Here is a 25500-nt window from a genome sequence, read left to right on the forward strand (position 1 = left end):
TATTTAGGGTTTGTTCATTTTCACCAATACCGCAGCTGCGTTTAGAGTAATTGTTTAATGAGATCTAGAGATAATCACATTTTATATAGGGCATCTGAAGTATCTTTTAAGAAGAGGCTCAGAACCAGCTTTATTGTGGGGTTTTCCAAGCTGATGGGAAGTTCTGTTACGGACTTGAATGGGAGTGTATGTAGAAAAAGTGTGGGTGTAGCCTAATGACATAAATAAGAGCTGCATGCTGATGCATGGAGCTTCGTCAGTACCAACCGGAGAGTCACATAGGCAGAACCCCTGCACCAACAGCCTTCAGAGGTAAGGAAACTATTCTAGGCATGTATCCTTGGAAGAAATGTACATCTGAAACAGGTTCTTGTAGCAGCTTCTGTAAGAATAGTTGCTGTACAGGAGTAGTGATGCAATAGTGCTGCATGGCATCAATGCCGTAATGACTGCTACATCTAGATTATAATTTATTGTCTAAAGGCATAATATAAAGACCTCCGCCTTTATCTTATGACATGAATGATGTGTGGATTGCTGCTGCTATTGCTGCTGATACATTAGACTCATAAATGTACCAGTCATCCGAAGTCTTTGCTTGGATTCTTTATCAGGTACTGTGTATGACTTACTACGTACCTCTTCAAAAAGTTTGCATTTTATCAATTTGCAGAGCAGTTGATTGTAATCTATTGCTCAATGTTATCAGCCACTTCAGACAAGGGAGAGGCTGACTGCAATCTTCATCAGTGGCGTAAGAAATTCCCATGATCTCCAATGTATGTCACATATCTCCAGCATTGAGAACTTCCACACACACTTATATATGCTGCGTTTGCTGTACTGCTCCTTTAAATGTTCTCAACCTGCCTCATGCAATGACTAAGCCTTTGTTTCCAAAATCTTTCTTATTGCAAAATATTACATATATGGGGAACAAAGAGAATGTGTCTGAGTATAATCACAGATTCTGAGCAATTGGAAGTTTGTAAATTACAAATTGTGTGAAATCTGTATACCGTGACTCATTTATTTACATTACTCATATAGCACTGACATATTCTGTAGCGCTGTACAAAGATTGTCACATAAGTCTCTGTTCCAAACACAGAGAGAACGTACAAACTTTATGCAGATGTTGCCATTGGTCCGTTTGAAGGCTAAGAGCCCAGTGCTGCAAGGCGACAGTGCGAACCACTAAAGCTATGTATTGGTATTTAAAGAGATTGTCACTAGTGTTGATCCATGAAAGCAAGGATAAACCTTAATATGACCTGTACTAATAAAAAAAAAGACTTTTATGGTGTATGTACAATATACTGTGAGCATCAATTAATTTGATGTCATAGATTGTAATCTTAATTTGGTTTAATAATACAGTATTATATTCAGGATCAACTGGTTCCTTACTGCATTTCACAATCAAAAAGGCCTATATAAACAGCAGATTTAATAAGGCATTATTCCCACAGCATCTACTGATCCCATCCCACACACACACATATATATATATATATATATATATATATATATATATATATATATATATATATATATATATATATATATATATATATAAAGGTGACGGCTGATGAGCCATGAGCATTGTATACTTGAATTAGAATACATTGTGATAAATTTGATTTCTAGTGTTTTAATGACATTATACGAGCAGGATGGTGGAATTGGCAGAAGTTGCAGGCAGCCTCAGGCGAGTGTGACTGTCAGGCGGCAGTCTTGACACTGCAGGGAGGAAGACCTGCAACTTAATGCAGCTGTATAAATATTTAACAGGGTGGTATTAAAACATGTGCCCTTTTTGGTATTGGCTGCGATTACCCTCACTACCATCACCACATGCCCAATATCCTGGGACAGGAGGGTCTGGTTTTTCCTTACTCCTAACTCAATGGGATGGTTCCCCACACTTGTTTGCTGTTCTCGTGGAGATGGCGGATCGACTTGAGGGAGAGATCACAAATTAAACCTTCCTTTTCCATTGCAGTTTTAATAATATTCACATTCTTGGGACTTGTGACAAGATTTGCATTTAAAATCCCAGTACTGAGAATGAGCAGCCACTTGTTCCTAGCTGAAAGGTTGACACACAACCAGCAGAGAAATAACATTTGTATAAGAAACTTTTATCCTTAAAGGAATCCATAAATAATTGTCTCTAAGGCTTAACTGTTTGAAGGAAAAAAAATTACATTATGGTCATCAGTCTTAAATATGTTTCTAAATGACGATAGTCTTGTTGTATGTCATACAGAGTACATACTAATTTGCAGGAATGCTGCCTTCCAATAGGTGGCGCTGCAGAGGCATTGTTCCATCTTCCTTATTTGCATATTTGCATGTAAATACCACAAAGGCAGCTCTTGACCTCATTCAAGGGTGAAAGGATGTGGACTGACAGTGTAGGAGATCAGACCCAGATCATTCTGGGACCCACAGCCGAACTGCACCATAAATATTTATGGCAGCTGGGGCTCTGTAATCCTACATTGAGTCCAAATTCCCTACTTATGATCATAGAGTTAAATTCTAGGGTGCCTTCAGCCTCCACTATAGGGAGCTTACTGTATACACATTTATACAGTGCTCAAGAGGGTGAGGGGTTCATGATCCGTGTTGTTCACGGGTCTATATCAATCGTAGTCAACACTTAGTCGAAGGATCAAGCTATTCACATTTCCTACAAAAGATGGAAAGGTTCCAAAGGATGTAGTAATATTGGCCATTCCTATTTCAATATAATGTTTGGATGTGTTGATGTGAGGGGGTTCAAGTAAAGTTAGCCCCTTACAACTCCTTTATCTACTGTGTTTCCCTGAAAATAAGACAGTGTCTTATATAATTTTTTGTTCAAAAAGGTTTAACTTTTTTACATGTATAGCTGCCTGGACACTATTTAAATTGACTTTTTAAATTAACTGTTAGCAGGGTTTAATTTTGGAGTATATTTCAAGCATCCTCAAAAAGCCTGAAAAATCATTTTGCATCCTCAAAAATTCTGGAAAATCATGCTATGTCTTATTTTCAGGGTATGTCTTATTTTCAGGGAAACGGGGTAGTGATGGCCTTACTTGACTGTGAGAAACGATATAATCATTGTCTAGTATTGTAATCAGAGGGGTAATGGCTGGACTCAATATAATAGATCCCCATCTATCACTTATTTTTTGGCTCCCCTAAGGCACTAGGCCCAGGTGCTACTGATATTTTTGCATCCCGCAAAGTTTTGCCTTTGATTGTAATAATGTTGTAATTTCATTTTCTGCTCAGTTCCAATCTCTGAGACTCAATTGACTTAGCAGATTGCAGTGTTCTATAAAGAACTCTAAGTGGCATACAGAGAAAATATGCTGTGGTCAGTGCCACCCAGAATGACATAAGTTCACAGCAAAGGTGGCATGCATGCAGGGTGGAATGGACCATAAAGTATGCAGGCTATAACCCTACAAGAATCTGATGAATGAATCAAAAATATTCATCTTCATACCTGGGTGTGTTCAATGAATGCTTGATTTGCTTAGTGATAATGCTGTGTGATGGAAAAGTTTGTAAGAGTCATACAACAGAAGTACCAAACTTTTTTCATCACAACATAAGTGGCATGAAGAGAGGGCCTGAACTTATAATGAACCTTAATGAATTAATTAATGCTAATTATGTACAAGAACCTGCTAAAAGTTATAGTCATGCTGTACTGCATAAAGGAAAATGTTCCCAGCAACTGTGTAGTTAACAGCATTGGGTTAGTCAGCCAAGAGCTGATATACTAAACAGGAAGCAAAGTTTTGACCTCTTTTCTTTCTACTGACAGAATTACAGTATGAGTAAAAGTTAGTGTAAGCATATTTAACCCATCATTTGTCTTTTTCTTTCCTCTTGTAGTTGTGTTCTAATACATGAAGAGAATTAAATCCACAATGGCTGCCGTGGCAAACTTGGCCACAAATGAGAATATAAGTGGGATTAAAAGAGACAGCGTAGACAAAGGGCAGAAGAAAAATGGCATCTTAAAGGGTATCATGAAGCACTTGTCACCCTATAAATCGAAAGGACATCATCAAGAAACTGCTGAAACAAAGAAGGAGTTAACAGGTAGGACATTTAAATGTTGATACATCAGCAGGACAGGTTTTCTGAATTTCCTTGGAAAAATTGGATTATTGAGGTTGGTTGAATATTGAATAGTTCTACTGGAGCTAATGGGAGGAGAACCATAACTTGTGGACTACTGAGGTGATGAGGAATACAGGCTATGAGGGAAAGATGAGCTGCTTTGAAAAAAAAAAACTTGATATGGGTATCAGTGATCACTTGTGTTAATTTTTGTGGCCCTGGTACTATAGTAAGATTAGTCCCATTAGCTGTAACATAATTAATTGCCATAGTCCTATGGTATGCCTGTAATCGAAATCTAATTTTTATGGGCATGGTACTATGCTATGATTGTCTTCTCACTTGGAACATAGCAGTTAAGGCCATTGGTTATGGGCATAATAGTTTGTATGATTCCTTTGGTTCCATTTGTCAAAACCTATTTTTTTATGGCCATTTGACTATGATTAGATTGATTCAATCAGTTGCAACAGAATTATTATGGTTATGGTAGGTACTATAGTATGCTTGATCTCATGAGCCAGAACATGACTGTCATGGTCATAATAGTATGGTATGATTGTACCATCACTAGGAACATAACTGTTATGGTCATGATAATATGACATAGTTGGTTCCAATATTCTGAACATAATTGTCATAGTCATGTTAAGCCATGCCATGTAGTCATCCTGAGCCATCTTAATAATTAGTTTTCTACCTTATTGCCACATTCACACAAGTGTACCATGGGCACATATTTGCACCTATAGTACTGTTGAGTGTTCTGACCCGACAACATGTCCACTGATCCGAATCCACAGTATCATAAATCCCAAGGAGACCCATGGTCAGACTGAGACACTCATTTGTCATACAAAAAGGACCTGTAATACACTTATGTGAATGTAGCCTAAGAGAGCTCGAGTAATGAAAATGGACAGGACACGATAAGGTAACCCATCGTTACTCACACTTATATATTTTGTTGGGATATAAGCTGAAAGAAGCGACTGAACAGATCATCATCATCATCATTGTGGGGTCTTAAATAGAGATAAGCGAGCATACTCGCTAAGGGCAATTGCTCGAGCGAGCATTGCCCTTAGCGAGTACCTGCCCGCTCGAGAGACAAGGTTCGGCTGCCGGCGCGGGGGAGCGGTGAGTTGCGGCAGTCAGCAGGGGAGAGCGGGGGGGAGAGAGAGAGAGAGAGAGATCTCCCCTCCGTTCCTCCCTGCTCTCCCCTGCATCTCCCTGCCCGCCGCCGGCACCCGAACCTTGTCTCTTGAGCGTGCAGGTACTCGCTAAGCGCAATGCTCGCTCGAGTAATTGCCCTTAGCGAGTATGCTCGCTCATCACTAGTCTTAAAACATGGTCCAAAAATGATGCACACACTTTTTTGGCATACATTATGTAGTATAATCATATGTAAAGAATTATTGTGGCTGCTTTTCCCCAGAAATAGAACTTCCTCTATCCATAAACTTTATCTGGTATTGTAGCTGTACGGAGCTGAGCTTTAATACCACATATAAACTATGGATCAGATGTGATACTGTTTGTGAAAGAAAGCAGCCATGTTTTTCTAATCCTGGCAACGCTTTTAAGCAGAGGTGATTAGCAGATCTCTGTAATGTGACTTGCTTATTATGTTCTCAGCAACATCTTCTCATATGTAATGGTAATATTGCACTAGAAATATGGAATATGATATTATTTGTCTTAAAACGGATACCTAAAGTTACCTATTCCAAATAATTCTTGTATGATCATGGCTCGATTTTCCTGAAAATCTTTTTTTTGTATTAGTTGAAGACATAGAAGAACAAATTGAGAAAAATCAGCTATTGGAAGCCAGTAAAAACTTGATTGATCTGGAGCACAAGATTCTGAAGGATACTCCTCTACAGAATAAAACTGAGGAACTTGAGTCTCTTTATAAAAAGTTAGAAAATGTAGTATTTCAAGTAATAAAAGATTCAATCACTGAAACAAATGGGGATTTGCTGTCTCAAGCGGTAAATGCGATTGTGGAACAAGAAAAGGAAGATGCTCAATATGCTTCAGACAATGACTCCTTGAATAGCTCACGGCCAAAGCAATGGAAGAGCAAGTGGGAGAACTACATCAAGTTGTCTGTGATTGAAAGGATTGGCAACCTGTCAGATGCTTCAGTAATTGACTTGACTTCTTCATTTTCTTCTTCTTCATCTTCATCTTCTTCGTCTTCTTCTGTGTCTCAAAGTTTTCTTACCATGGGAAAAACTTTAAAAGAAGACTTAATCCATGTGGTCACTCATCTGAAGGATCATTACCCCAAGGACTTTGATGTTTGCAATACTTACGCTCAACATTATCATCGATTCCTAGTATCACAGATGGAGTTTGCAACAGAATATCAACTGGGAAACAAAGATACTTATTATTTCTTGTGTTGGGTGCATAACTATTATCCTAAGTAAGTACAACAATAAGGTGTTCTATATCCGTCCTTATGATGTGTATGGTGTATGAACACAAATGGGCATGTGGCTATTAACTTTTTCCTAATTTCGCTTGTGATAAATGTCTCCTTATTGTATGGAATCACACAGTTTATCATATAATCCCTCTCAGTCAGTATTTTCCATATAGATAGCTTATCATGCCCCTGTTGACAACTATGAAATATGGTATATTCTGACCAACTTGAGTTTTTCCTTGAAAATATAATGGTATTCAAGTCTCATGTATCACTTGATGCAACATGGAAAACCCAAGCTTCCATTTTGTAGAGAAGACCTTTCTACTCACTATGGGAATTTCTGCCCATCATAGTGTCTTTGGACAACTGTGTATTAAAGTTTGGTCTTGATCATGAGTAAAATATTCCTGAGGTCACTGGTAATAGCAAAACTGATAAATTCACAACAGATTAGCAACATCTGAACCCTCTAATATTAAATGAAGGGGTGAACCTTATTTTTCATCAATGACTCCTTTGAATAAGTAATGATTGAATAATGCACAGTATGTGTATGGACTATATAATCAGTATTTGTAACAATGTATAATATCAGATTCTTTCTATTGCAGCATGATTTTGAAGGATCCAATATTGATTGGACATATTGATGAGTCAAAGTTGAATAGTCTTCTCTCGCCTCACACTCTCAGGCAATTTGAAGCCACCTATGTTGACTATGAAATAGTAAGTACTGAGAAAACTACTAAGCTCTTTTTATGTCTATTTTCCTTCTGATAGAAATTATAAATGAGTGTTCTGGTAACTCCTGGCTGTAGGCAATAAAAGGAGGTAACTGCATTCTCGTCCGAGCAGGCACGAGAAGGTGGCGGGGGTGAGAGTGAGAGAGATCTCTCTCTCTCCCCCTGCTCACCCCCGCCGCCCCTCCGAGCCTGCTCAGACGAGAATGCAGTTACTCGAGAAGAGCGATGCTTGCTCGAGTAACTGCCTTATCCGAGCGTGCTCGCTCATCTCTAATAATGAGCCAAATTCTACTTATATGGTTATGAACATTTACATGTATGATGAGCAGTATCCATAGTGCAATCCATTAAGTTAAATTTGCTGTCTATTTCACCCTGCAAGGACTCTGTCAGGACGTATATGAACAAAAGCTTGGAAATGGAGCAGGATCGCTGGAAGAATGGGAAGGAACCAGAAATACTGGGAAATTGTCACCATTCTGAATTACATATTGATATAATTCAGGTAAATAGTATCACCTTATAGATACAGGAGTGTCTCTTTATCGTTGCACTCACTAGATACTGCTCTCCAAGACTACAATGAATATGAGCCCCAAGAATACTCCTGTGATGGAGAGTTTTCTTAAGCCCCACTTACACGCAAAGATGATCACTCAAAATTCGTTCAAAAGATGGGATGATTGACAGTTTAAGCGATCATTTTGCATAAGCTACTAATGGGCACTTATGCCTATTAGTAGCTTATTAGCTTCATTTGCATGTAAATGAGCCTCCCTGTGCTGTATGCAGATAACAGCTGGTGGTCTCTTATCTACATTCAGCTCCTTTGTTCTCCTGGGGGACTGCAGCTGAATACAATGTGATTAGCGCTCCAATGGAGAAACACAGTGTGCAGTCCCTGCTATCAGTTCTCTAGCAAATGATAGATTTTAAGCGGAACTAAAAATCATTGTTTGGCCGAAAAGCAAATGGTAGCACTTACATGCAACGATTATCACTCAAAAGACATAGTTTGAGCAAATTTTGAAAGATAATTGTTGCGTGTAAATGGGGCTTTAGACTATATCTCCTCTTCCATTTGGGTATAATTAGGAAATGCAGGTCATTCATCCAGTGTCAGACTGCATTTTGGGGTAAACTAGATTAGTTGGGTTAAATGTTACAAAGATAAGAACTATTAAAGGCATTAGGCAACCGAATCCTCTCACAATTCAATCAACATTAACAGGCTTGTCTTCTTTCTATGAGCCTATCTCAAATCCACAAATAATAAAGGGGTTTTACTCTTTGGATACATTTCTATCTTATGCCCTTGTAATGCACAGGTGATAAATGGAAGAGGACCTCATAACCAGCATGATTAGCCTGAGCAGAAACTACATTGGACAACTCTTCTGTAGGACTTGGTGCATCTGTGGATAACTGAAGGATATCCATAAGAGCTGTGCAGTGCTCCATTTAAAATATTCCTTTAATGCTCATTTCAGAATGGGTGACCTAAGTGAATAACTACATTTTTGCATGCATTTATTTGCAGATTTACAATGGTGGAATCAAGAGAGCAGGAGAGATAAAGAAAGAGACTGTGGAAAAAGTATGTCGCTTACTTCCTAATGAGCTGAAGGAGTTTTTCAAAAGGTAAAGAAATTATTTGTTTGAAAGTAATAGAGATCCATGAATGGGATCTCGTATTTGTTGTGTTGGACTAAAGGGATTGTCATTAGTTCTTGTAATTTGGACTTCCTAATATGATGTCACTTATGGATCACTCCTATTAAAAACTGTTCTCACTGGGACAACTGGGGGTGGGATATTCAGGTATTTACCAGACTTTCTTAAAACATTCTATAAAAACAAATATTTCTGAACATATATATGAAATATTACATGTGAAATATCCTATATTATAGGAAAAATCCCCTTTTCGCCTATTAATGTGCTCCTAACATTATACAATATTAAAGGAAAATACTGGGTATAATAAATACATTGTGTTATGTCTAGTAAGGACCTGAGTTGGTAGAGCATGATTTAGGAAACACAAAGGGGAAAACCTCTGTTTCATGTCCCATCCCCTTTGCTCCCCATCTGTCTAACATGAAGTATGCCTTTAAATGAGTTATCTTTTTTCAAACATTAAGTAAAGGCCCATTTACACGGAGCGATGATTGCTCAAAAATCGCTCAAACGACAGTTTGAGTGACAGCTTTGAGCGATCATTTTGCATTAGCTATTAAGTAGCTACACAGCTACTTAATAGCTTATTAGAATGCAAATGAAGCTTTTTAGCTGAATGCAGTTAATAGCCGGAGGGCTCTTATCTGCATTCAGCTCCTTTGTTCTCCCACAGGTTAAATAGCTAAAACAATGCTACAATACTACTCGCGGAGAACTCAGCATGCGGTCCTGATAAAACCGCACAATGATTTTTAGGCTGGTTTGAATTTAACATACAAAAAGTGCACGATGGCCACGCGTTTAGAGCGATTTTTAAGCGATCATCACTCCATGTAAATGGGTGTTAAATTCTACAATCCAATTAGATCCACTGGGGAGGTTATCAATGAATAACCAACCATTGGTTTTGATTGAATTTCTTTATTTACTTGTAACATATAAGCTGATCTGATCCCACCTTTGACCTCTCCCAAGCTTGACCAACACAATTAAGAGCTGTGAAGTTAAGAAAACTCCTGTACAGTAGAGTCTGGATGGCTTTACATGAAATCACTATTGTCTGAATTATTGCTCAATTAAGTGAATGTAAGCAATAGTTGTTCCGTGTAAACAGGGTGACGACCAATAATTCATTTACTAGTCATTTCAATTCCGCTTATATAAAATAGTTGCTGTTTGATGATGTCCGGTGTAAACAGGCAATCATTTGTCTTTCCACGATTAGCCAATAAACGTTGCAGGGAGGTGTGCGCTTTAGTGACCACAAACATGCAGAACAATCTCTCTGTAAATACACTAACAATAGTCGTTCATACGCTAGCATCTGGCTGTAGCGACTACTTTGAGTGACTATTTCAACAATAGTTCTCTCGTGTAAACCCACCCTCCTGTTCAAAGGCTGACAAGTGTATCACACAGTAGCAGCACACAGCATCAAATATTCAGAATCATTGTCTCCTGTGTATCAATAAACCATCATAAATATTTTCCTTTTTCAGATATAAGACCAGTCTTGAGGAATTTTTAGAGAAAAATAAGGCACATTCCTTCTACAGAGAGATCGGTATCACTAATATAAACTGCTGCTCCCACTTCAGGTAAAATTTACTACTATTATTATTACTTTACCAGTTTACATTTTCATTTACATTGAAAACATTTATTTATTTTTTTTCTACCTTTTTCCTTCTCTGTACATTTCTTTTATTTATTTATTTTGGCCCACAAGGGGACTTGATCAACTGATCATTTGATGAACATATGGTGATGACAGACCTGGGGTTCTTCACTAGGCCCCCTGCTATCATAGCAACCAGGCATGTTGGTTTAGGGGGAACAGAGCTGACCTTGTTACGGATTACTCACTATGGTCCAGAAGCTTATAATTCCATTTCTAATAGCAACTATTGGCACTCAGCAATTGTGTTGGGAAAAGGGGTATCGACAGGCAAATTCGGGGAATCCACTCCTTTGCACCATCAGGTAGAATGGTTGCTATTAACAGTAGCTTTTAAGCGTTAAATATTGAGGATTGGAGTCATTCCATATACTGACTGTTCCAGTGGGATTATGAATGCTAGTTATAGCTACTGTAGCACCCACTGGTTATGGCACGAGCACCGAAGCATCTCTGTGATATAACAGTATGACAGTATATGGAGATGACTCACTTACTATTATGGGAATAGGCTAATGTGGAGAGACACAATAATATCATTGGTTAGTTCATACAATTTATCATACTGTTTCGCTGAGGTATGACAGCAAGGAATGCATCACTACATATCTAGGAAAATGTGTTATTCAGGTGCCAGAGAAAGTTGGGTGAGAACCCCTCTGGGAGCTGCAGTAACAGCTATATTAACTGTTATCCTGTTTTCCCATTTACAAATATATCTAAGAAAGAGCAGAATACAATTTTTTTAAGTCAGATTTTTTTTTAGAGTATTTTATATTGAAATGATGGTTTGTATTTCAGAAACTTTATTGAAAAAAAAGACTCCAAGTTTGACTCAGGGACACAACAGCAGATGTTGGCCACCATCATCCAGTGTGAAGACGTTATATATGAAGCTTTGCTTCAGGTGCTTTTCCAGGATCTGAAGGTAAATTGTGTCAGAAGCGCAAAGAATAAAATTTAATAAACTTGAAAATTAAGAAATATTTTATTTTTACCATTTTATATATTGAATTTATAATTTTTAACCTGTCTAGGCACAATTCAAGAGAATGTCTCAAGGCAGCGCTCTGTGCAGCTTCCAGATCATGCAAGACATTATTAAGATAGCTGAACAATTTGTGTCCGGCTTCAAGACGCTGCATCCACCCTGCTACAAGGTAAGAGCAGCTATAGGACATCTTACATGTTCTCTAATTAGCGGGCATAACTATAATGTGAACATTGTTGAGCGTTTTCAGTAAACTGAATCCCTTGACGTGCCCAGTATTAGCAAATTATTACAGAATGTTACCCTAAAGTTACCCTCCAGTTTCGGAGCAAAAGTCGGTCCCTGGACCGGAAGAGGCGGGGGTATTTCCACAGTTGTTCTTCCTGCCGTCCCTCTCATCTCCTGGTTCAGGATCCTGTTTTCATCTATACAAAACAGCCAACACAATCTTCTGACTACCTAATTCCCACATTGCAGTAGTACTGTTAAACTACCAGTGCACAATACCTGCTGTCTGATTGATCAGCTCTGATCACATGAGCAGCTTTGGCCAATCAGAGAGCAGTGCACTGTGTGTATCAGGTAGTTAGAAAATTGAAGCAGTCATCTTTGACAGTCAAAAATAGGACTTGGAGTTGGCGAATCGGAGGGACAGCTGGGAAAAACCAGTATTTGCCATATTTACAGTGTCCTCCCCACAAAAAAATTTGCTTTTAAGCAATTTGGGAAAGCTGGATAATACAAAGCTTTGAGCTGGGACTGGTAAGGTCAGCGAAATGTTATCATATGAATGACTATTGTTCATGTGCTTTTACATGAGATTGTTGTTCATGTTCCTGGTTACTGAAGCGCACACCTCCCTGCAAAGTTTGATGGCCAGTCACTGAAAGACAAATGATTGCCTGTTTACAATGGACATAATTAATCAAACAGCAACTATTTTTAGGTGAGCTGAAATTAAGTGACTATTGAATAAATTATCGCTCCACACCCTGTTTACATGAACCAACTATCGCTTACATTCGCTCAATTGAGCGATAATTCTGATGATAGTCATTTCATGTAAGGCCCCCCTGACTCTACTGTACAGGAGTTTTTCTAACTTTGCAGCCCTGTACTGTGCAGGTCTTAGAAGATTACTTCCACAGCTGCAAAATATGGCCAGAGGTTCAACATTCAGATGGCATGGAGGGCACTGTTAGCTTACCACACTCAATACAATTCATGCACTAAGGTCATAGTCTGGAGGGATTACAGCAGACTGCAGTGTGGTATTCCTCATCATTATTGCAAATATTGGTCGTTTGGGGTCACATGAGATAGCCACAGCCTCAGAGAGGTGCCCATGCATGGCCAGCACTTATCCCTATAGCACACTATATTTCCGTTACTAAATACTAATTTTTCCCCAATTTATCTCAGGAGCTGATCGCAAGGATTCATAAACATCTGGTGAAAGAATATCTTACAAGACTCCTAAGGAAAAAAGTCAGCCATAAGAATGCGCTGCAGCTGCAGACATTGGCCAATCAGATTAACGAGTGTGCCAAGTGCATCAATGAATTCTGTAATGCTCATGTAAGTAATGTATCTATTTAAAGTCATCATATAAATGGTATGTATACTATTGCAATCAACTTAAAGGGGTTGTCCGGCGGCAGCAAGTGGGTCTATACACTTCTGTATGGCCATAATAATGCACTTTGTAATGTACATTGTGCATTAATTATGAGCCATACAGAAGTTATAAAAAGTTTTTTACTTACCTGCTCCGTTGCTAGCGTCCTCGTTCCCATGGAGCCGACTAATTTTCGCCCTCCGATGGCCAAATTAGCCGCGCTTGCGCAGTCCGGGTCTTCTGCAGTCTTCTATGGAGCCGCTCGTGCAGAATGCAGGCTCCGTGTAGCTCCGCCCCGTCACGTGCCGATTCCAGCCAATCAGGAGGCTGGAATCGGCAATGGACCGCACAGAAGAGCTGCGGTCCACGGAGACAGAGGATCCCGGCGGCCATCTTCAGCGGTAAGTATTGAAGTCACCGGAGCGCGGGGATTAAGGTAAGCGCTCCGGTAAGCTTTCTTTACCTCCCTGCATCGGGGTTGTCTCGCGCCGACCGGGGGGGGGGGGGGGGGGGGGGGTTGAAAAAAAAAAAAACCCCGTTTCGGCGCGGGACAACCCCTTTAATTATATTGTTGCAATCAATCTATAATAATGAATTAAGCAACTTTGCAAGTAGCCTTGATTTAAAAAAAAAAAAATCAAAAAAAAATCTGTCATTTGGTATATAACAGCTCCTAGGCAGACTTATGGGTCTCCATGGTTACAGACCACAAGCAAACTTTGTGGAGTCTGATCCTGTAGTCTATGTATTAGGGCTAAAACAGATTGGCGCATGCACAAATATACTCACAGCTATGGAGCCTATTAGCGCATTTACCAGTCAAAATACTTCTTTTTTTTACCGTTCAAATTTTATGCTATTGCGCACGGTAAAAAAAATAATAGCAGCAAGAAAGGTTCTGCCCTTTCTTTCTTGTATGTAGAAAACTCCTAGCTTTTGTCTTCTGTAGTATTAACACACGAGAATCCCAATAGTGATAACAAAAGTATTGAGATCAAAACAGGACAATATCACAGTTGTCTGTTTAAGCCCATAGGGTAATTTGACATGGGCCAAATATCAGCCGAAAAATCGCTCAAACTGCCTGTTTACTCTAAATGGAGGCGGGTGGACGATCTCCAGCACACTCCACCTCCATTCATTGAACAGCTATCAGGCCATGTATAAAAGTATCCATACTCTCTTCCCTCTATCCATTTTTCTTGATAACCTGCATACACTAGAAGAGAGGAGCAGATGGCAAACAGTAACACCTGACTGCAGGAGGTTTATTCTGCCTGTAGTCATGGAGATACAAAGCTCTGCATAAGAGCTGTTCTCAAAAAAAAAAAAAGAAAGGTACTAGATTTGTAATCAAAGCTTTTTTTAAAGCAGCTTCATTCTGTATTTTAGATGTAGTGGAGCAATACAGGAAAAGGATTGCAAAAGTATATATACACTTTAAAGTAGTTGCATTAATGGTTTTGCATAAATAAAGCTAAAGCACTATATAACATTCTGCAACCTGCTTCTTTAATTTTTGCTTATATGTAGAGAATTAAAAATCATTATGACCCAGTCATGCTCACACAGCGGGGTTTGCTACAGTGTTGGGTTTTAGACTTTAATACATTGTAACAAGCCCCTAGCTAAGTGGGCAGAATGCATTTCCAGGTACTTTAAATGTAATGAATGAATGTTTCCAAACATTAAAGGTCCTTTTACATGAGCGCATTATCTGCCTGTGAAAAATGCGCTGATTGACAATGAGCAGCTAGTCAGTGTGCACTAATCATGCTTCACTTGGACAGATGATCTGCAGAATGGGGACAAACGATTACTAAAGGGCTTCTGTCATCAGGCTCATGCTGCCCAAACCACAGGTGGCAACAACTTGGGACAGGGAAGCCTGTTGTATCAGGATTTTGAGAATCAATAAACTTTGAAGTTTGACTTGGAGTTGAGATCTGAGTCAGGGGCTGGACTGCATGGCTCCTTCCAGCCTCCAGCCTGCAGCATGCAGAGTGACAGTTCTCTCCCTACACACAAGCAGGAAGAATAGCTGTCAGTATTCATGCAACAGGTGCAGAGAAGTTGGCATGGCCTTCCCCCATGACTTGGAGTTCAGCTCCTAGTCAAACTTCAAAGTTTATTTATTCTAAACCGAAGCAGGCTAAGGCATCCTTGTCTTGGGCTCATGAGTCCCTTTAATAATGTTGTTTGTCCCCATACTACTATCATTATTTGGCTGCAAATCTCCATGTGTATGCAGAGAGATACCATTGAGCATTTTTATGCCCATATAACTGAACCGATCACTTGATTGCTTGCACATTTATACAGCCTGATGGTTGAGCAAGCAAATGTTCATAGAAACTTTTGTTTCCAGTTTAAAGAATGCTTGGATCTTGAAAGTTGATAAGGAAATGGAACATTATGAAGTGAGACAGTAATTGCATAAGATTTACGGCCCTGATACAATTCTCTGGAAGCTGCTCCTTTATTGACTCCATTCCATTCCTGATCATCATTCATTAGGAACATATGAACATAGAAGGAGGGTTCCTTCGCTCAGAACCCCTCTCTATTAGCCTTGGCATGATTAATATATTACATGCTTAGGCATTCATTTGTATTGCTCTTAAGGAAATGAATGATGCTCTGAAACTACCCACTCATGATAAGAGATTTCTGAAGAATCCTGAAAGCTGACCTGCTGCAATCAGATGACAATTGGACTAGCTTCAATTTGATCACAATCCACCCATTATATTCCATGCATTGCCAGGCTGGCCAATGAGGTCCAGCAATTTGCTCTTCTCTAAGTACGAAACAGGGATTTTTATGTAATTCAATATTAAACAGTTCTGACATATGGTGGATTATCAGAGTCTGAATATGAAACATTTTGGTTACTGGATTTTATATTGAAGACATTTTATATTATTCTATGGTTTATATCTTCTGTTAGATACAACGTAACAATGTATCCTGCAGGATTCCAGTGATGCAGCAGAATAATGAATATGTCTTTTATCATTTATAGAAGTCAGAGGAGGAATGGTTAAAACCAGTAATACTGAAAGTGGCAGAAATTATACGTCTCCAGGATCAATGTGCCATTCAAATTGAAGTAGCAGCGCTGGTTGGAGACTTTCCAGATATTCGGTAAGTATAATACACAATGGTCCTTACTAATATTGATGATTAGCATAGCGCAAAAAATGTCCTGAATTGTTTCACAGATTTACGTTTTTGTGACTCAGAGTTATGTTCTAGAAGGAGCAGGGTCTCCAGTAACATAGTATTTCAGAAGAAAAGTGTGAGACTCTCGTAGTGACCTGTCTACTTATGATGATGTTAGTGTGGACAGGACTATATGTGACAGGTAGGAACCAAAGACAAGTTATTTGTCACAGACACAGGAGCACAGAGTATTTCAGGAGAGAAACACGCCGGTCAAATGTTATCAATTGTTCCTTCCAAAGGGAAAAAAATCAAACGGCAAATTAGTGCTCTGCATTAAATTTACAAAAGTCAGCGATCCAAGTGACCACTTGACAAGAATATAGAGGATCTGGAATGCCTCTAATTTATTCCAGATGGTCCTGCAATTACACAAAGCGGAGCCTGAGATTTCCGGGAAAACAGCTTTTTCTTGGAAGTGAAACATGAGGCTGAAGGATGAGCAAATGATAGTTCTGCTCCCTGGCTGATGAATCATACATTGCAGGCATTGCATGCATCCTTTGGATGAACCCTGCTTCATCCCGGCTTCACATTCACTCTTTTTTGGCACAGTTCTCACTTCACAAATTCTAGGGAAGGGCTCCAACAAGGCAGATACAAATAAGTTCTAACGACCTATATAAGATCCTGTAGTCCACGGATGAGATTTGTGGTTTTCCTCCCCAGGCAGACTCCTTAACACATCTTCTCCTCACAGATCTTCTTCAGTCCCCGAGTCATCTCACCTCCAGTCGGTCGGATCCTCTTCTTGTTATGATGCGTCCATTGCTGGCATTCTTCTTCCTGCCGGGCAATGTATGCTACATCACTAGTGATGTAATGTTCACTGCCTAGGAAGGAATGCCAAGCTCTTGCCGAGACTGCGCTTGCGCACTATCTCACTGCGAGAGACCATATACTATTGCAGAGACACAGCGCACATGTGCAGTCTCGGCAATATCTCGGCACCCCCTGCTAGGCTATGAATGCTATATCACTAGTGACATAGCGTACACTGTCCTGCAGGAAGGAGACTGCAGAGAATGGACACTTCATCACCGAAAGAAGCAGAATTGGACGGCTGAAGGTGAGGTGACGCGGGGGGACTGCAGGAGACAGGAGAAGATCAATGAGGAGAAGATGTAATGAGAAGACTGACTGGGGAGGAATGGGTAAGTATTGATTTTTGTTTTCTTATGATAGAAACCCTCTAATACCAGAGGTTGATAAAAGAAAACCAAAACTAAATTTAAAAGATGGCTATATAACAAAATTTGCAATTCTGAAGCCCAGCCCACTTTTTATGACATATTTGTAATGAAGAAAGGGGCATGTGGGTTTCATAAGTATGACTTTCCGACCAAATACAATATGAGTATTTATTGTTCAATGTGTTTGTCCAAGAGGTTAGTGTATATACATTTATACATTCACCATTCTGCCTATAAATATAATGGGAGTCTGTGACATCACTGAGTGTTCAGCCAATTAATTTGTAGATTACTGGGTTCAGCTTGATGGAATGGGTTCATAGACCAGAATGGGCTCAGGGAGTTGTGCTGAAGTCACCAGCAGGGTTGGCTCCGAAGAGTGCAGCTGGCATCTTAATAGAATACTAGGCATAGTGCCCTATCTACTTCTCTGGCCTTCCCCACTCTTAATAGGGTTGAATATCTTGCCTCTGGAAAGGAGAGTAGTAACAAATAACATATCAGGCCTCTTGTGGAGTGACTTCACAACTACACACAACTACAACTACAGCCAGTCTGGATTAGAGACATATGCAGGAGTTCAGTACTGTCTATGCAATACAAAAAAGAAATACATTTGCTCACCAACCAATCTCATCAGAGGACAGAAGCACGGACACACTTGACCAGGTGAAGTAAGGATGCAAAAATGAGAAAAGGAGGTCCAGCTCATCCAATAGGAAAACCAGTGACATCACTATCTACCATCACTTGCTGAAACTTTTCTAGTTTCTATGGAAGTTATAGAATAAAGCTATAAAACTGGGAACATTGAACATTTGTGACTCTTGCGATGCTGGCTGACAACCCAAGTGGTTGGAAACAATGGGCATACTGCTTGTCACACAGCTTTGTGAGTAACAGAGCTTAATCAACGTTCAATAGAAAACTTCACAGAAGAGCATGACTCAAGGAATAATGGATATTTTTGGTGTGTAATGTTTTTGTCCCTTTGAATTATATTAAAGAAATGCTCTTTCATTTACAGGAACAAGCAAATTGAAGCTATTTTGTACATCAAGGGGAACCTTTCCAGACAGGACATAAAGTCTATACTAAAAGTGTCTGATGCTGTCGAACGAACAACTTGTAGCAATCACAAACTTTTTGAATTAATCAAAAGCTCATGATAAGACCAAGAACAACCTCTTGAAAAATACAGACAGGACATTGTACTATGAGGTATCCAGTTTACATGAGTTATGGCAGAGGGACCTCAAACTGTCCTCCTCGCTTTAGTGGTTAAAATTTCAAGTTCTGGTACTGTTTATCCATTATGTCTCATGTCTGTTAGGAAATGACCTTTATATTTTTATTGCACCTTCATTGCCCCCCTCCAAGCTATATCCGTCTCTGCATTATTACAATGGGGCATGCAAGGAACTTGTACTAAATGTGAAGCTATAAATGGGCAAAGGTTTTTTCTTTGGCGCTTCTATAGCCGACTATTGTATTTTTTTCTATTTTATTTTTATACTTGAATCATATGTATTGTAATAGATACATGGTGAGCATGCAAGCCTGTATACAATGTACATATATTGGATGCATTACTAGTACCTTTCTTCAAATTGACCTGATTGTTAATATTTGCACTTAGTATTTTTGGACTCTGTTACTTGACTTTCTGTTACAAAACATGTGTTTTCAGTATTTTATGATGGAATATCCTATAAGCAATGAAATCACTGATCTACAAAGTCATTGCAGTGAGCGGACTGCATTAAGCTAGTTATGGTTGCACATAGACTTTGGGACTTCTAGGTCAAAGCCTAGGCACTGAAATCCTTTCCTTTAGGTCAATATATCATGAGTTCACTGCACACATAAGCCACAGCCTATGATCACTAGTCCACTATTGTGTCAATTAAAGGAATTGTCCATTTTAGGACAATAAATAATGGGGTTCGTAGTAAGGGCTTAATCATTTTCGGTCAGTTAAAAACAGACCAATTATAATCCGTTTGTATGTCCATGTTGCATTCATATGCGTTGTGTGTCCATTTTTTACTTCTGGGTGCCTGTTGTGTCATTTTTTTTACTTGCTTGCCAAAAAACAAAATTTTTTATTTTTTTTGCACACCCCCTGACTTGAATGGGTGACTGTTTCCTGGGAAACAGACTAGAATAATTCCATATTAGTCAGTTGCAAATACAGTTGTGAAAATCGCCTGTGTGAATAAGCCTAATCTTCTTGGTCTGGTGGATTAAAACTGATTGTCCAGGTAATATGAGAATGATAAAATCTAACCCATTGCTGTAGATATACTATACTGATTAGGAACTACTATGGGCTTCACAGCAAGGCCATCCCCTGTGCTTGACCGTTCTGCACTGACAACGTGTGATTTAGACCGCCGACTCTGAAATAGATATGCATTGCAATTTAGGGATTCTTTTAATAGCAATGTATACTCGCCGTAATTATTATACTATGCATGTATTTTATGTGTGTTATGGTTAATATATTTTAATGTGTTTATATTACAGCGGGTGACACCCAATATAACTTTTTTATAAATATTTTTTCAATAAATAGATTTTTAAAACTTTTTTTGGTTTGTGTGATTTTTTTAAATGGAAGAATGTTAATTTGTTTTTAAAAAATGATTACATTAGAAATCATATATGAATATATCACCATCAAGAGCTTAAGGCTGGGTTTCCACAGGGTGGAATCCCGCTGGAAATCTTGCGGTTCGGCCGCAGCAAAAAAGCACAAGATTTCCGCTGGAAAAGCGCTGCTTCAAAACCCGCTGCACTTAACCATGGGTTTGGGAATGGCTTGGCCACATGCTTTTCCATTCCATCCCATAGAGATAAGCGCGGCCACAATGGAAAAAGAAAAAAAAATTGACATGCTGTGGCTGGGGAATATGCACCACGATGGATTGTCCATTCCGTGTGGACGAGATTTTTGACAAATCTTGTCCACATGGCAGGCTGAACCGGGGATTAGCAGGCCGCAGGCGGATGCCGCAGCGAAATTCCGGACTTTCCGCGGCAAATCTGCCCTGTGTGAACCCAGCCTTAAGGTGACTTATCACACCTCTAGACATGTCTGTTTTGGGGTGCATTCACATGCCACTGATTTGCTGCAGAATTTGTTGCATATTTTGGTGCGAATCTGCTGCAGATTTCACCCATTCAACTTGAATTCAGTTGGAAGGGTGAAATTTGCTGCAGATCTGCACAAAACCAGCAACAAAGTCTGCAGCCAATCAGTGACATGTGAACACACCCTTAAATTATTGATTGCATTCCCCATAATATGACAATTCTGGAGCATCTTTTGTTTGAGTTCTGTGTTGTGCCATTTCTCTGTAATTTGATGAATAAATTGGCATCCGAGTGTTACCTGTTGGGAGTATCTCCCTACAAAGATTGACACTATCCAGCCATTATTGCACAGCACTAGACTGTTTAAGGACACACCTCTTTGACAAGGAGAAGAGTTATACCCAGTAGTCAATTTATTTCTAGGAGGAACTGTCATGGGAGGAGATATAGTGGCACAGGATTCAGGATAGGGTGCAGGAGATGGAGAAGATGAAGTACCATACAATATTTATTGATACACATAAAGAAATAGAGATAAACAGTGATAAGATAGCAATAATGATTAAGCAATTTGACTACTAGGTCCTGACTGCTAGCTAGATAAAACATAGGAATAATAATACCATACAAACAATTTGTAAAAACAGTAATACCATGCTAATAAGATCAATAACACTAGACTAATATTGCTACCAGTTCACAAAATGTCAGATTAGGGACTATAAGAAACAGTGGCACAACTTCCCCTTGCGGGTTAACACCCCACTGTAGTCTATCGAAAAGGCAGATGATAGTATACACTCACAATGTCCCTTTAAGGTGAGCTTGATTCCTTCAGCAAACTCTGTTTCTCCCACTTACTTTCGATTAACTCCTTCCTTAAACTCAAGGTCGAGCACCAGAACCTTGCCAAATTATCAGTGTCCTTAGTATGAACCCTATCTCCTATAGCAGGCTTGCTGATGAACTGTTCTCTACCCTTTCTTTGGTGTGCACAATGAGCAGTTTTACTAAGGTCAGCCTCACTTACAAGTTGTTGCTAGCGGACTCTCTGCTTCTCTCTTAGTCTTTAGTGGGGTTCCAGTCTGGTCTCCTGATTTCCTAGATGAAGCTATCTGGCTCAAGCATCCTCTTCACCAGCAGTCTCTTGACCTCCTGTCAGGCATCTCCTTTTCCCTTAATCCAACAGCCCCTCTCACTTCTCTTATGGTCCCCTATGCTCCTGTTGCACTGATAAAATTATCATTTTTATGTCCAAGCCTCATCCAATCAGCAAGTGTCCTTTGTGCATGTTTAGTTGCAAATTTTCGCATGCAAGATTATTTTGGCACAATTTTTGGTAAACCTTTACATAGCAGCTTACGCCTTTAGGGTATATTCCTTACAGAAAAACAGAGAGATGGCACAACACAGACTTGTAAGAAAAATGATCCAGGATTGTTATTAATGCAAGAATTTTCTAGAAGACATGTCAGGAAACTGACAGGTCTTCTTTTACAGAACCACTGTACTATGCATAACGCAGGGGTGAGGAGTTGGTGTATAATACAAGGATTTCAAACATCAAAGAAGGCATCAAAGAGCGTTATGCCTCCTTATACATAACAAAGTGTGTCAGTTTCACCTGGATTCTTCCAAAAATGAGTCAACGGACCCTCCATGGTCAGGCAACATTGGACACTAGGTTTGTCTAGCTTGAGGGACTTTGACACCTGGTATATGTCAGATGCTATCTATATTTATAATTAAGTATTTATCTTAGTAATTATGTTGTATATACTAGCAGTGCGGTGCTCAGTGGTTAGCATAGTTGCCTTGCAGTACTGGGGTCCTGGGTTCAAATCCTACCAAGAACAACATCTACATAAAGTTTGTATAGGTTTTCTCCAAGTACCCTGGTTTCCTCCTACGCTCCAAAAACATACAGTTAGGGGAATAGAAATTGTGAGCCACAGTGGGGACAAAACCCAATATCATGTGATGTCAAGTGTGTAAGGTGCATGTGCAATAGAAATAAAGGTATAAACGTTTTACTCCACTGTTGGGTCTTCAACTCAACATCATGTGTTGTTGGCCCAGGTCCTACCGGAGCATTACCTCATCACTGACTGAACGCAATAATTATCTTATAAAATACAAGGATCCTCTTATATATCACGTTCATAGAACAATAGATATTATCTTTCTTCTGGGAGGATGTGGAAATCACTTCAGGTTTAATGGAATGTTTAGACATTGTTTCTTTGTGCCATAAATTGACCTTTGGTCAGCAAAATATTCTCTAGTTCTGTATTCTTAGTTCCCCAAAGAACTTTTTCGGTAATCTGCAAGACTTTTTTTGGCAGCAATCATTATTGACTTTCTGATAAAAGTCGTTAACTCACGAGCAAGTGGTGAATGAACTGAGTTTATTTCCAAAGTGACGTGAAGGAAATAATTAGTTACTTCCTCGTGCATTGTGATATTATTAATGAAAGGTCTTGTAGTCGCTCTTTCATCACAATGCCAGGATGGATTTCTAGAGAGCTGATTTAAGAAGTAAAACCTGTGTCACATGAGCGTATTTGCACAGAGTATTATGCACGAAAAAGTTGCATGCGCAAATGCTTTGATTAGAACCCATTAATTTCAATAGGTTCATGTACATAAGCGCATTTCTTCAAAACAAAGAATAAAGGTCCTTTTACACACAAAGATGATCGCTCAAAAGATGGTTTTTAAGGCATCCTTTTGCATAAACGACTAATTGATACTAATGCCAATTAGCTTATTAATGCGTGTGAGCTGCGGGGAGCTATACAGATAGTCTCCGACTTGCGAACATTCGACTTACGAATTGCGCTAGATGCGAACTATCTGTCCTGCACAGTATGATGTAATGCTATGGCATTACATCATACTGTGCAGGGACTGGGCAGGCTTCTATCAAGCCTGATAGAAGCCTGTCCGGTCAGATCGCGGTTGCTAGGCAGCCAGGGGCCTTCTGAAAGGCCCTAGGGCTGTATATGCAGAGCGCCTATCAAGCCGTGTGCTTGATGGGCACTCTGCATAGGCAGCCCTAGGGCCTTTCAGGAGGTTCCCGGCTGCCTAGCAACCACACAGCGTCCCGCGATCTCATCATGGGACGCTGTACGGGGCCCCTGAATGTCCGGTGCAGGCTGTTTCTTACAGCAGGCACCCGGCGGCAGCATTTCCAACGAGCCGCGCCGCTCGTCAGAGCTGTTAACACTTTAAATACCGCTGTCAGAGCGGTATTTAAAGTGTTAACAGTTCCGACAAGTGGCGCGGCTCGTCGGAACTGCTGCCCCCGGGTGCCCGCTGTAAGAACAGCCTGCACCTGACGTTGTATGGAGCGGGATCCACCCGCGATCCCGCTCCATACAAACATTTGTTCAAATTGCAAACAAAATGGACTTGTGAACAGGCTCCTGGAACGGAACCTGTTCACAAGTCAGGGGACCACCTGTATTCTGAGAACAGCGGGAGGTCTGTTCTTTAAATACATTCCCTTTGTTCTGCCACTGAGACTATGTTATCAGTGCTCCCCACGAAAAACACAGCGTGAAGTCCCTGCTATTAGCTCTTCTGCTGAACGATGGATTTTATGCCAAACATAAAATCATTGTTCGGGAGAAAAGTGAAAGATGAGCACATTTACACGCAACGATTATCGCCCAAAAGATGGCTTTGAAGCGAATTTTGAGTGATAATCATTGTGTATTAAAGGTCCTTAAGCAGCATGCTCTATTTTCCTGCGTATTTTCCCAAGTCATGTGACTTAAAGGAAACCTTTCACTTGCCTAAAGCACCAGAAACTACATTATGGTGCTGTTAGGTGAGATGACAGGGACCGGTTGTTGTACTTTTTATACTTACTGCTTCTTGGTTCCTGTGGTTCCTGCTGCTGAAATTCGTGCACTGGATGAAAATCTGACTCTTTTAGATCCCCGGGCGCACTTTCCCATATGGGAGGGCGCGTGCATGGCAATCTGAAAAATGTCAGGTTCTTGGCCAACACTGCGGTCTTCACAGGTGAGCACCGCGTGTAGCAGGAAGCAGGTGAGTATAAAGTACAGCACCCGGCTCCCTGTCATCTCACCTAACAACACTGTAATGTAGTTCCTGGTGATCTAGGCAAGTGACAGGTTTCCTTTACTTAAGTTAAACTTTATTGAATGCAGGGGTGCAATTCAAACATTCAATGGCAAAAGCAGGGCAAGCACAGTAGGAAGGTAGGCACTAACAGCACTGGACTAGCGGGAAGGGGCGCTACAAATTATTCCTGTGTGTGGCACTTTAGAGAGGCACACATAAGACTGTGGCATACAGGACTCCCAATGATCCTGAGATTTCACTCTCAGTGTGTCCCAAAGTTCTGGCATAAGAAAAATGCTATATGTAATAGCACCAATATGATATTTTCCCAAACATGACTAGATGGACATTGTCTTCATTCAGCCTTATGAACTATGTTACTATGTTACATGAGGCCTTAGTCACACGGGCGTTTTTTCGCACGATTTACGGATCGCATGACGGATGCGCATCCGCAAATCGCGTGACCGGGGCCAAAAAAATCGCCCGAAAAATCTGCTCCTAGCCGCGTTTCACTAGAAACGGGCCGGAGCTGTCCAGCGCATTGAATTCAATGGAGCCAGCAATACAGCCGGCTCCATTGAAAGCAATGCGCTGCGGGCAA

The 25500-nt window shown here is 40.0% G+C and overlaps 1 protein-coding gene across 1 annotated transcript; it reads left to right on the plus strand.

Moving 5' to 3' along the window:
• Positions 1–216: 216 nt before the first annotated feature.
• TNFAIP2 (TNF alpha induced protein 2) lies at positions 217–20283 on the plus strand. Its single transcript, XM_066607490.1, has 12 exons — positions 217–312; positions 3901–4110; positions 5920–6568; positions 7186–7300; positions 7700–7822; positions 8858–8958; positions 10497–10595; positions 11477–11603; positions 11713–11835; positions 13089–13244; positions 16310–16431; positions 18730–20283. The coding sequence occupies exons 2-12, from the start codon at positions 3915–3917 to the stop codon at positions 18869–18871; spliced, it is 1953 nt and encodes a 650-aa protein (XP_066463587.1). The 5' UTR covers positions 217–312; positions 3901–3914; the 3' UTR covers positions 18872–20283.
• The last annotated feature ends 5217 nt before the right edge of the window (positions 20284–25500 follow it).

Source organism: Eleutherodactylus coqui, chromosome 6 (genome assembly GCF_035609145.1).
Source record: "Eleutherodactylus coqui strain aEleCoq1 chromosome 6, aEleCoq1.hap1, whole genome shotgun sequence".
NCBI lineage: Eukaryota > Metazoa > Chordata > Amphibia > Anura > Eleutherodactylidae > Eleutherodactylus > Eleutherodactylus coqui.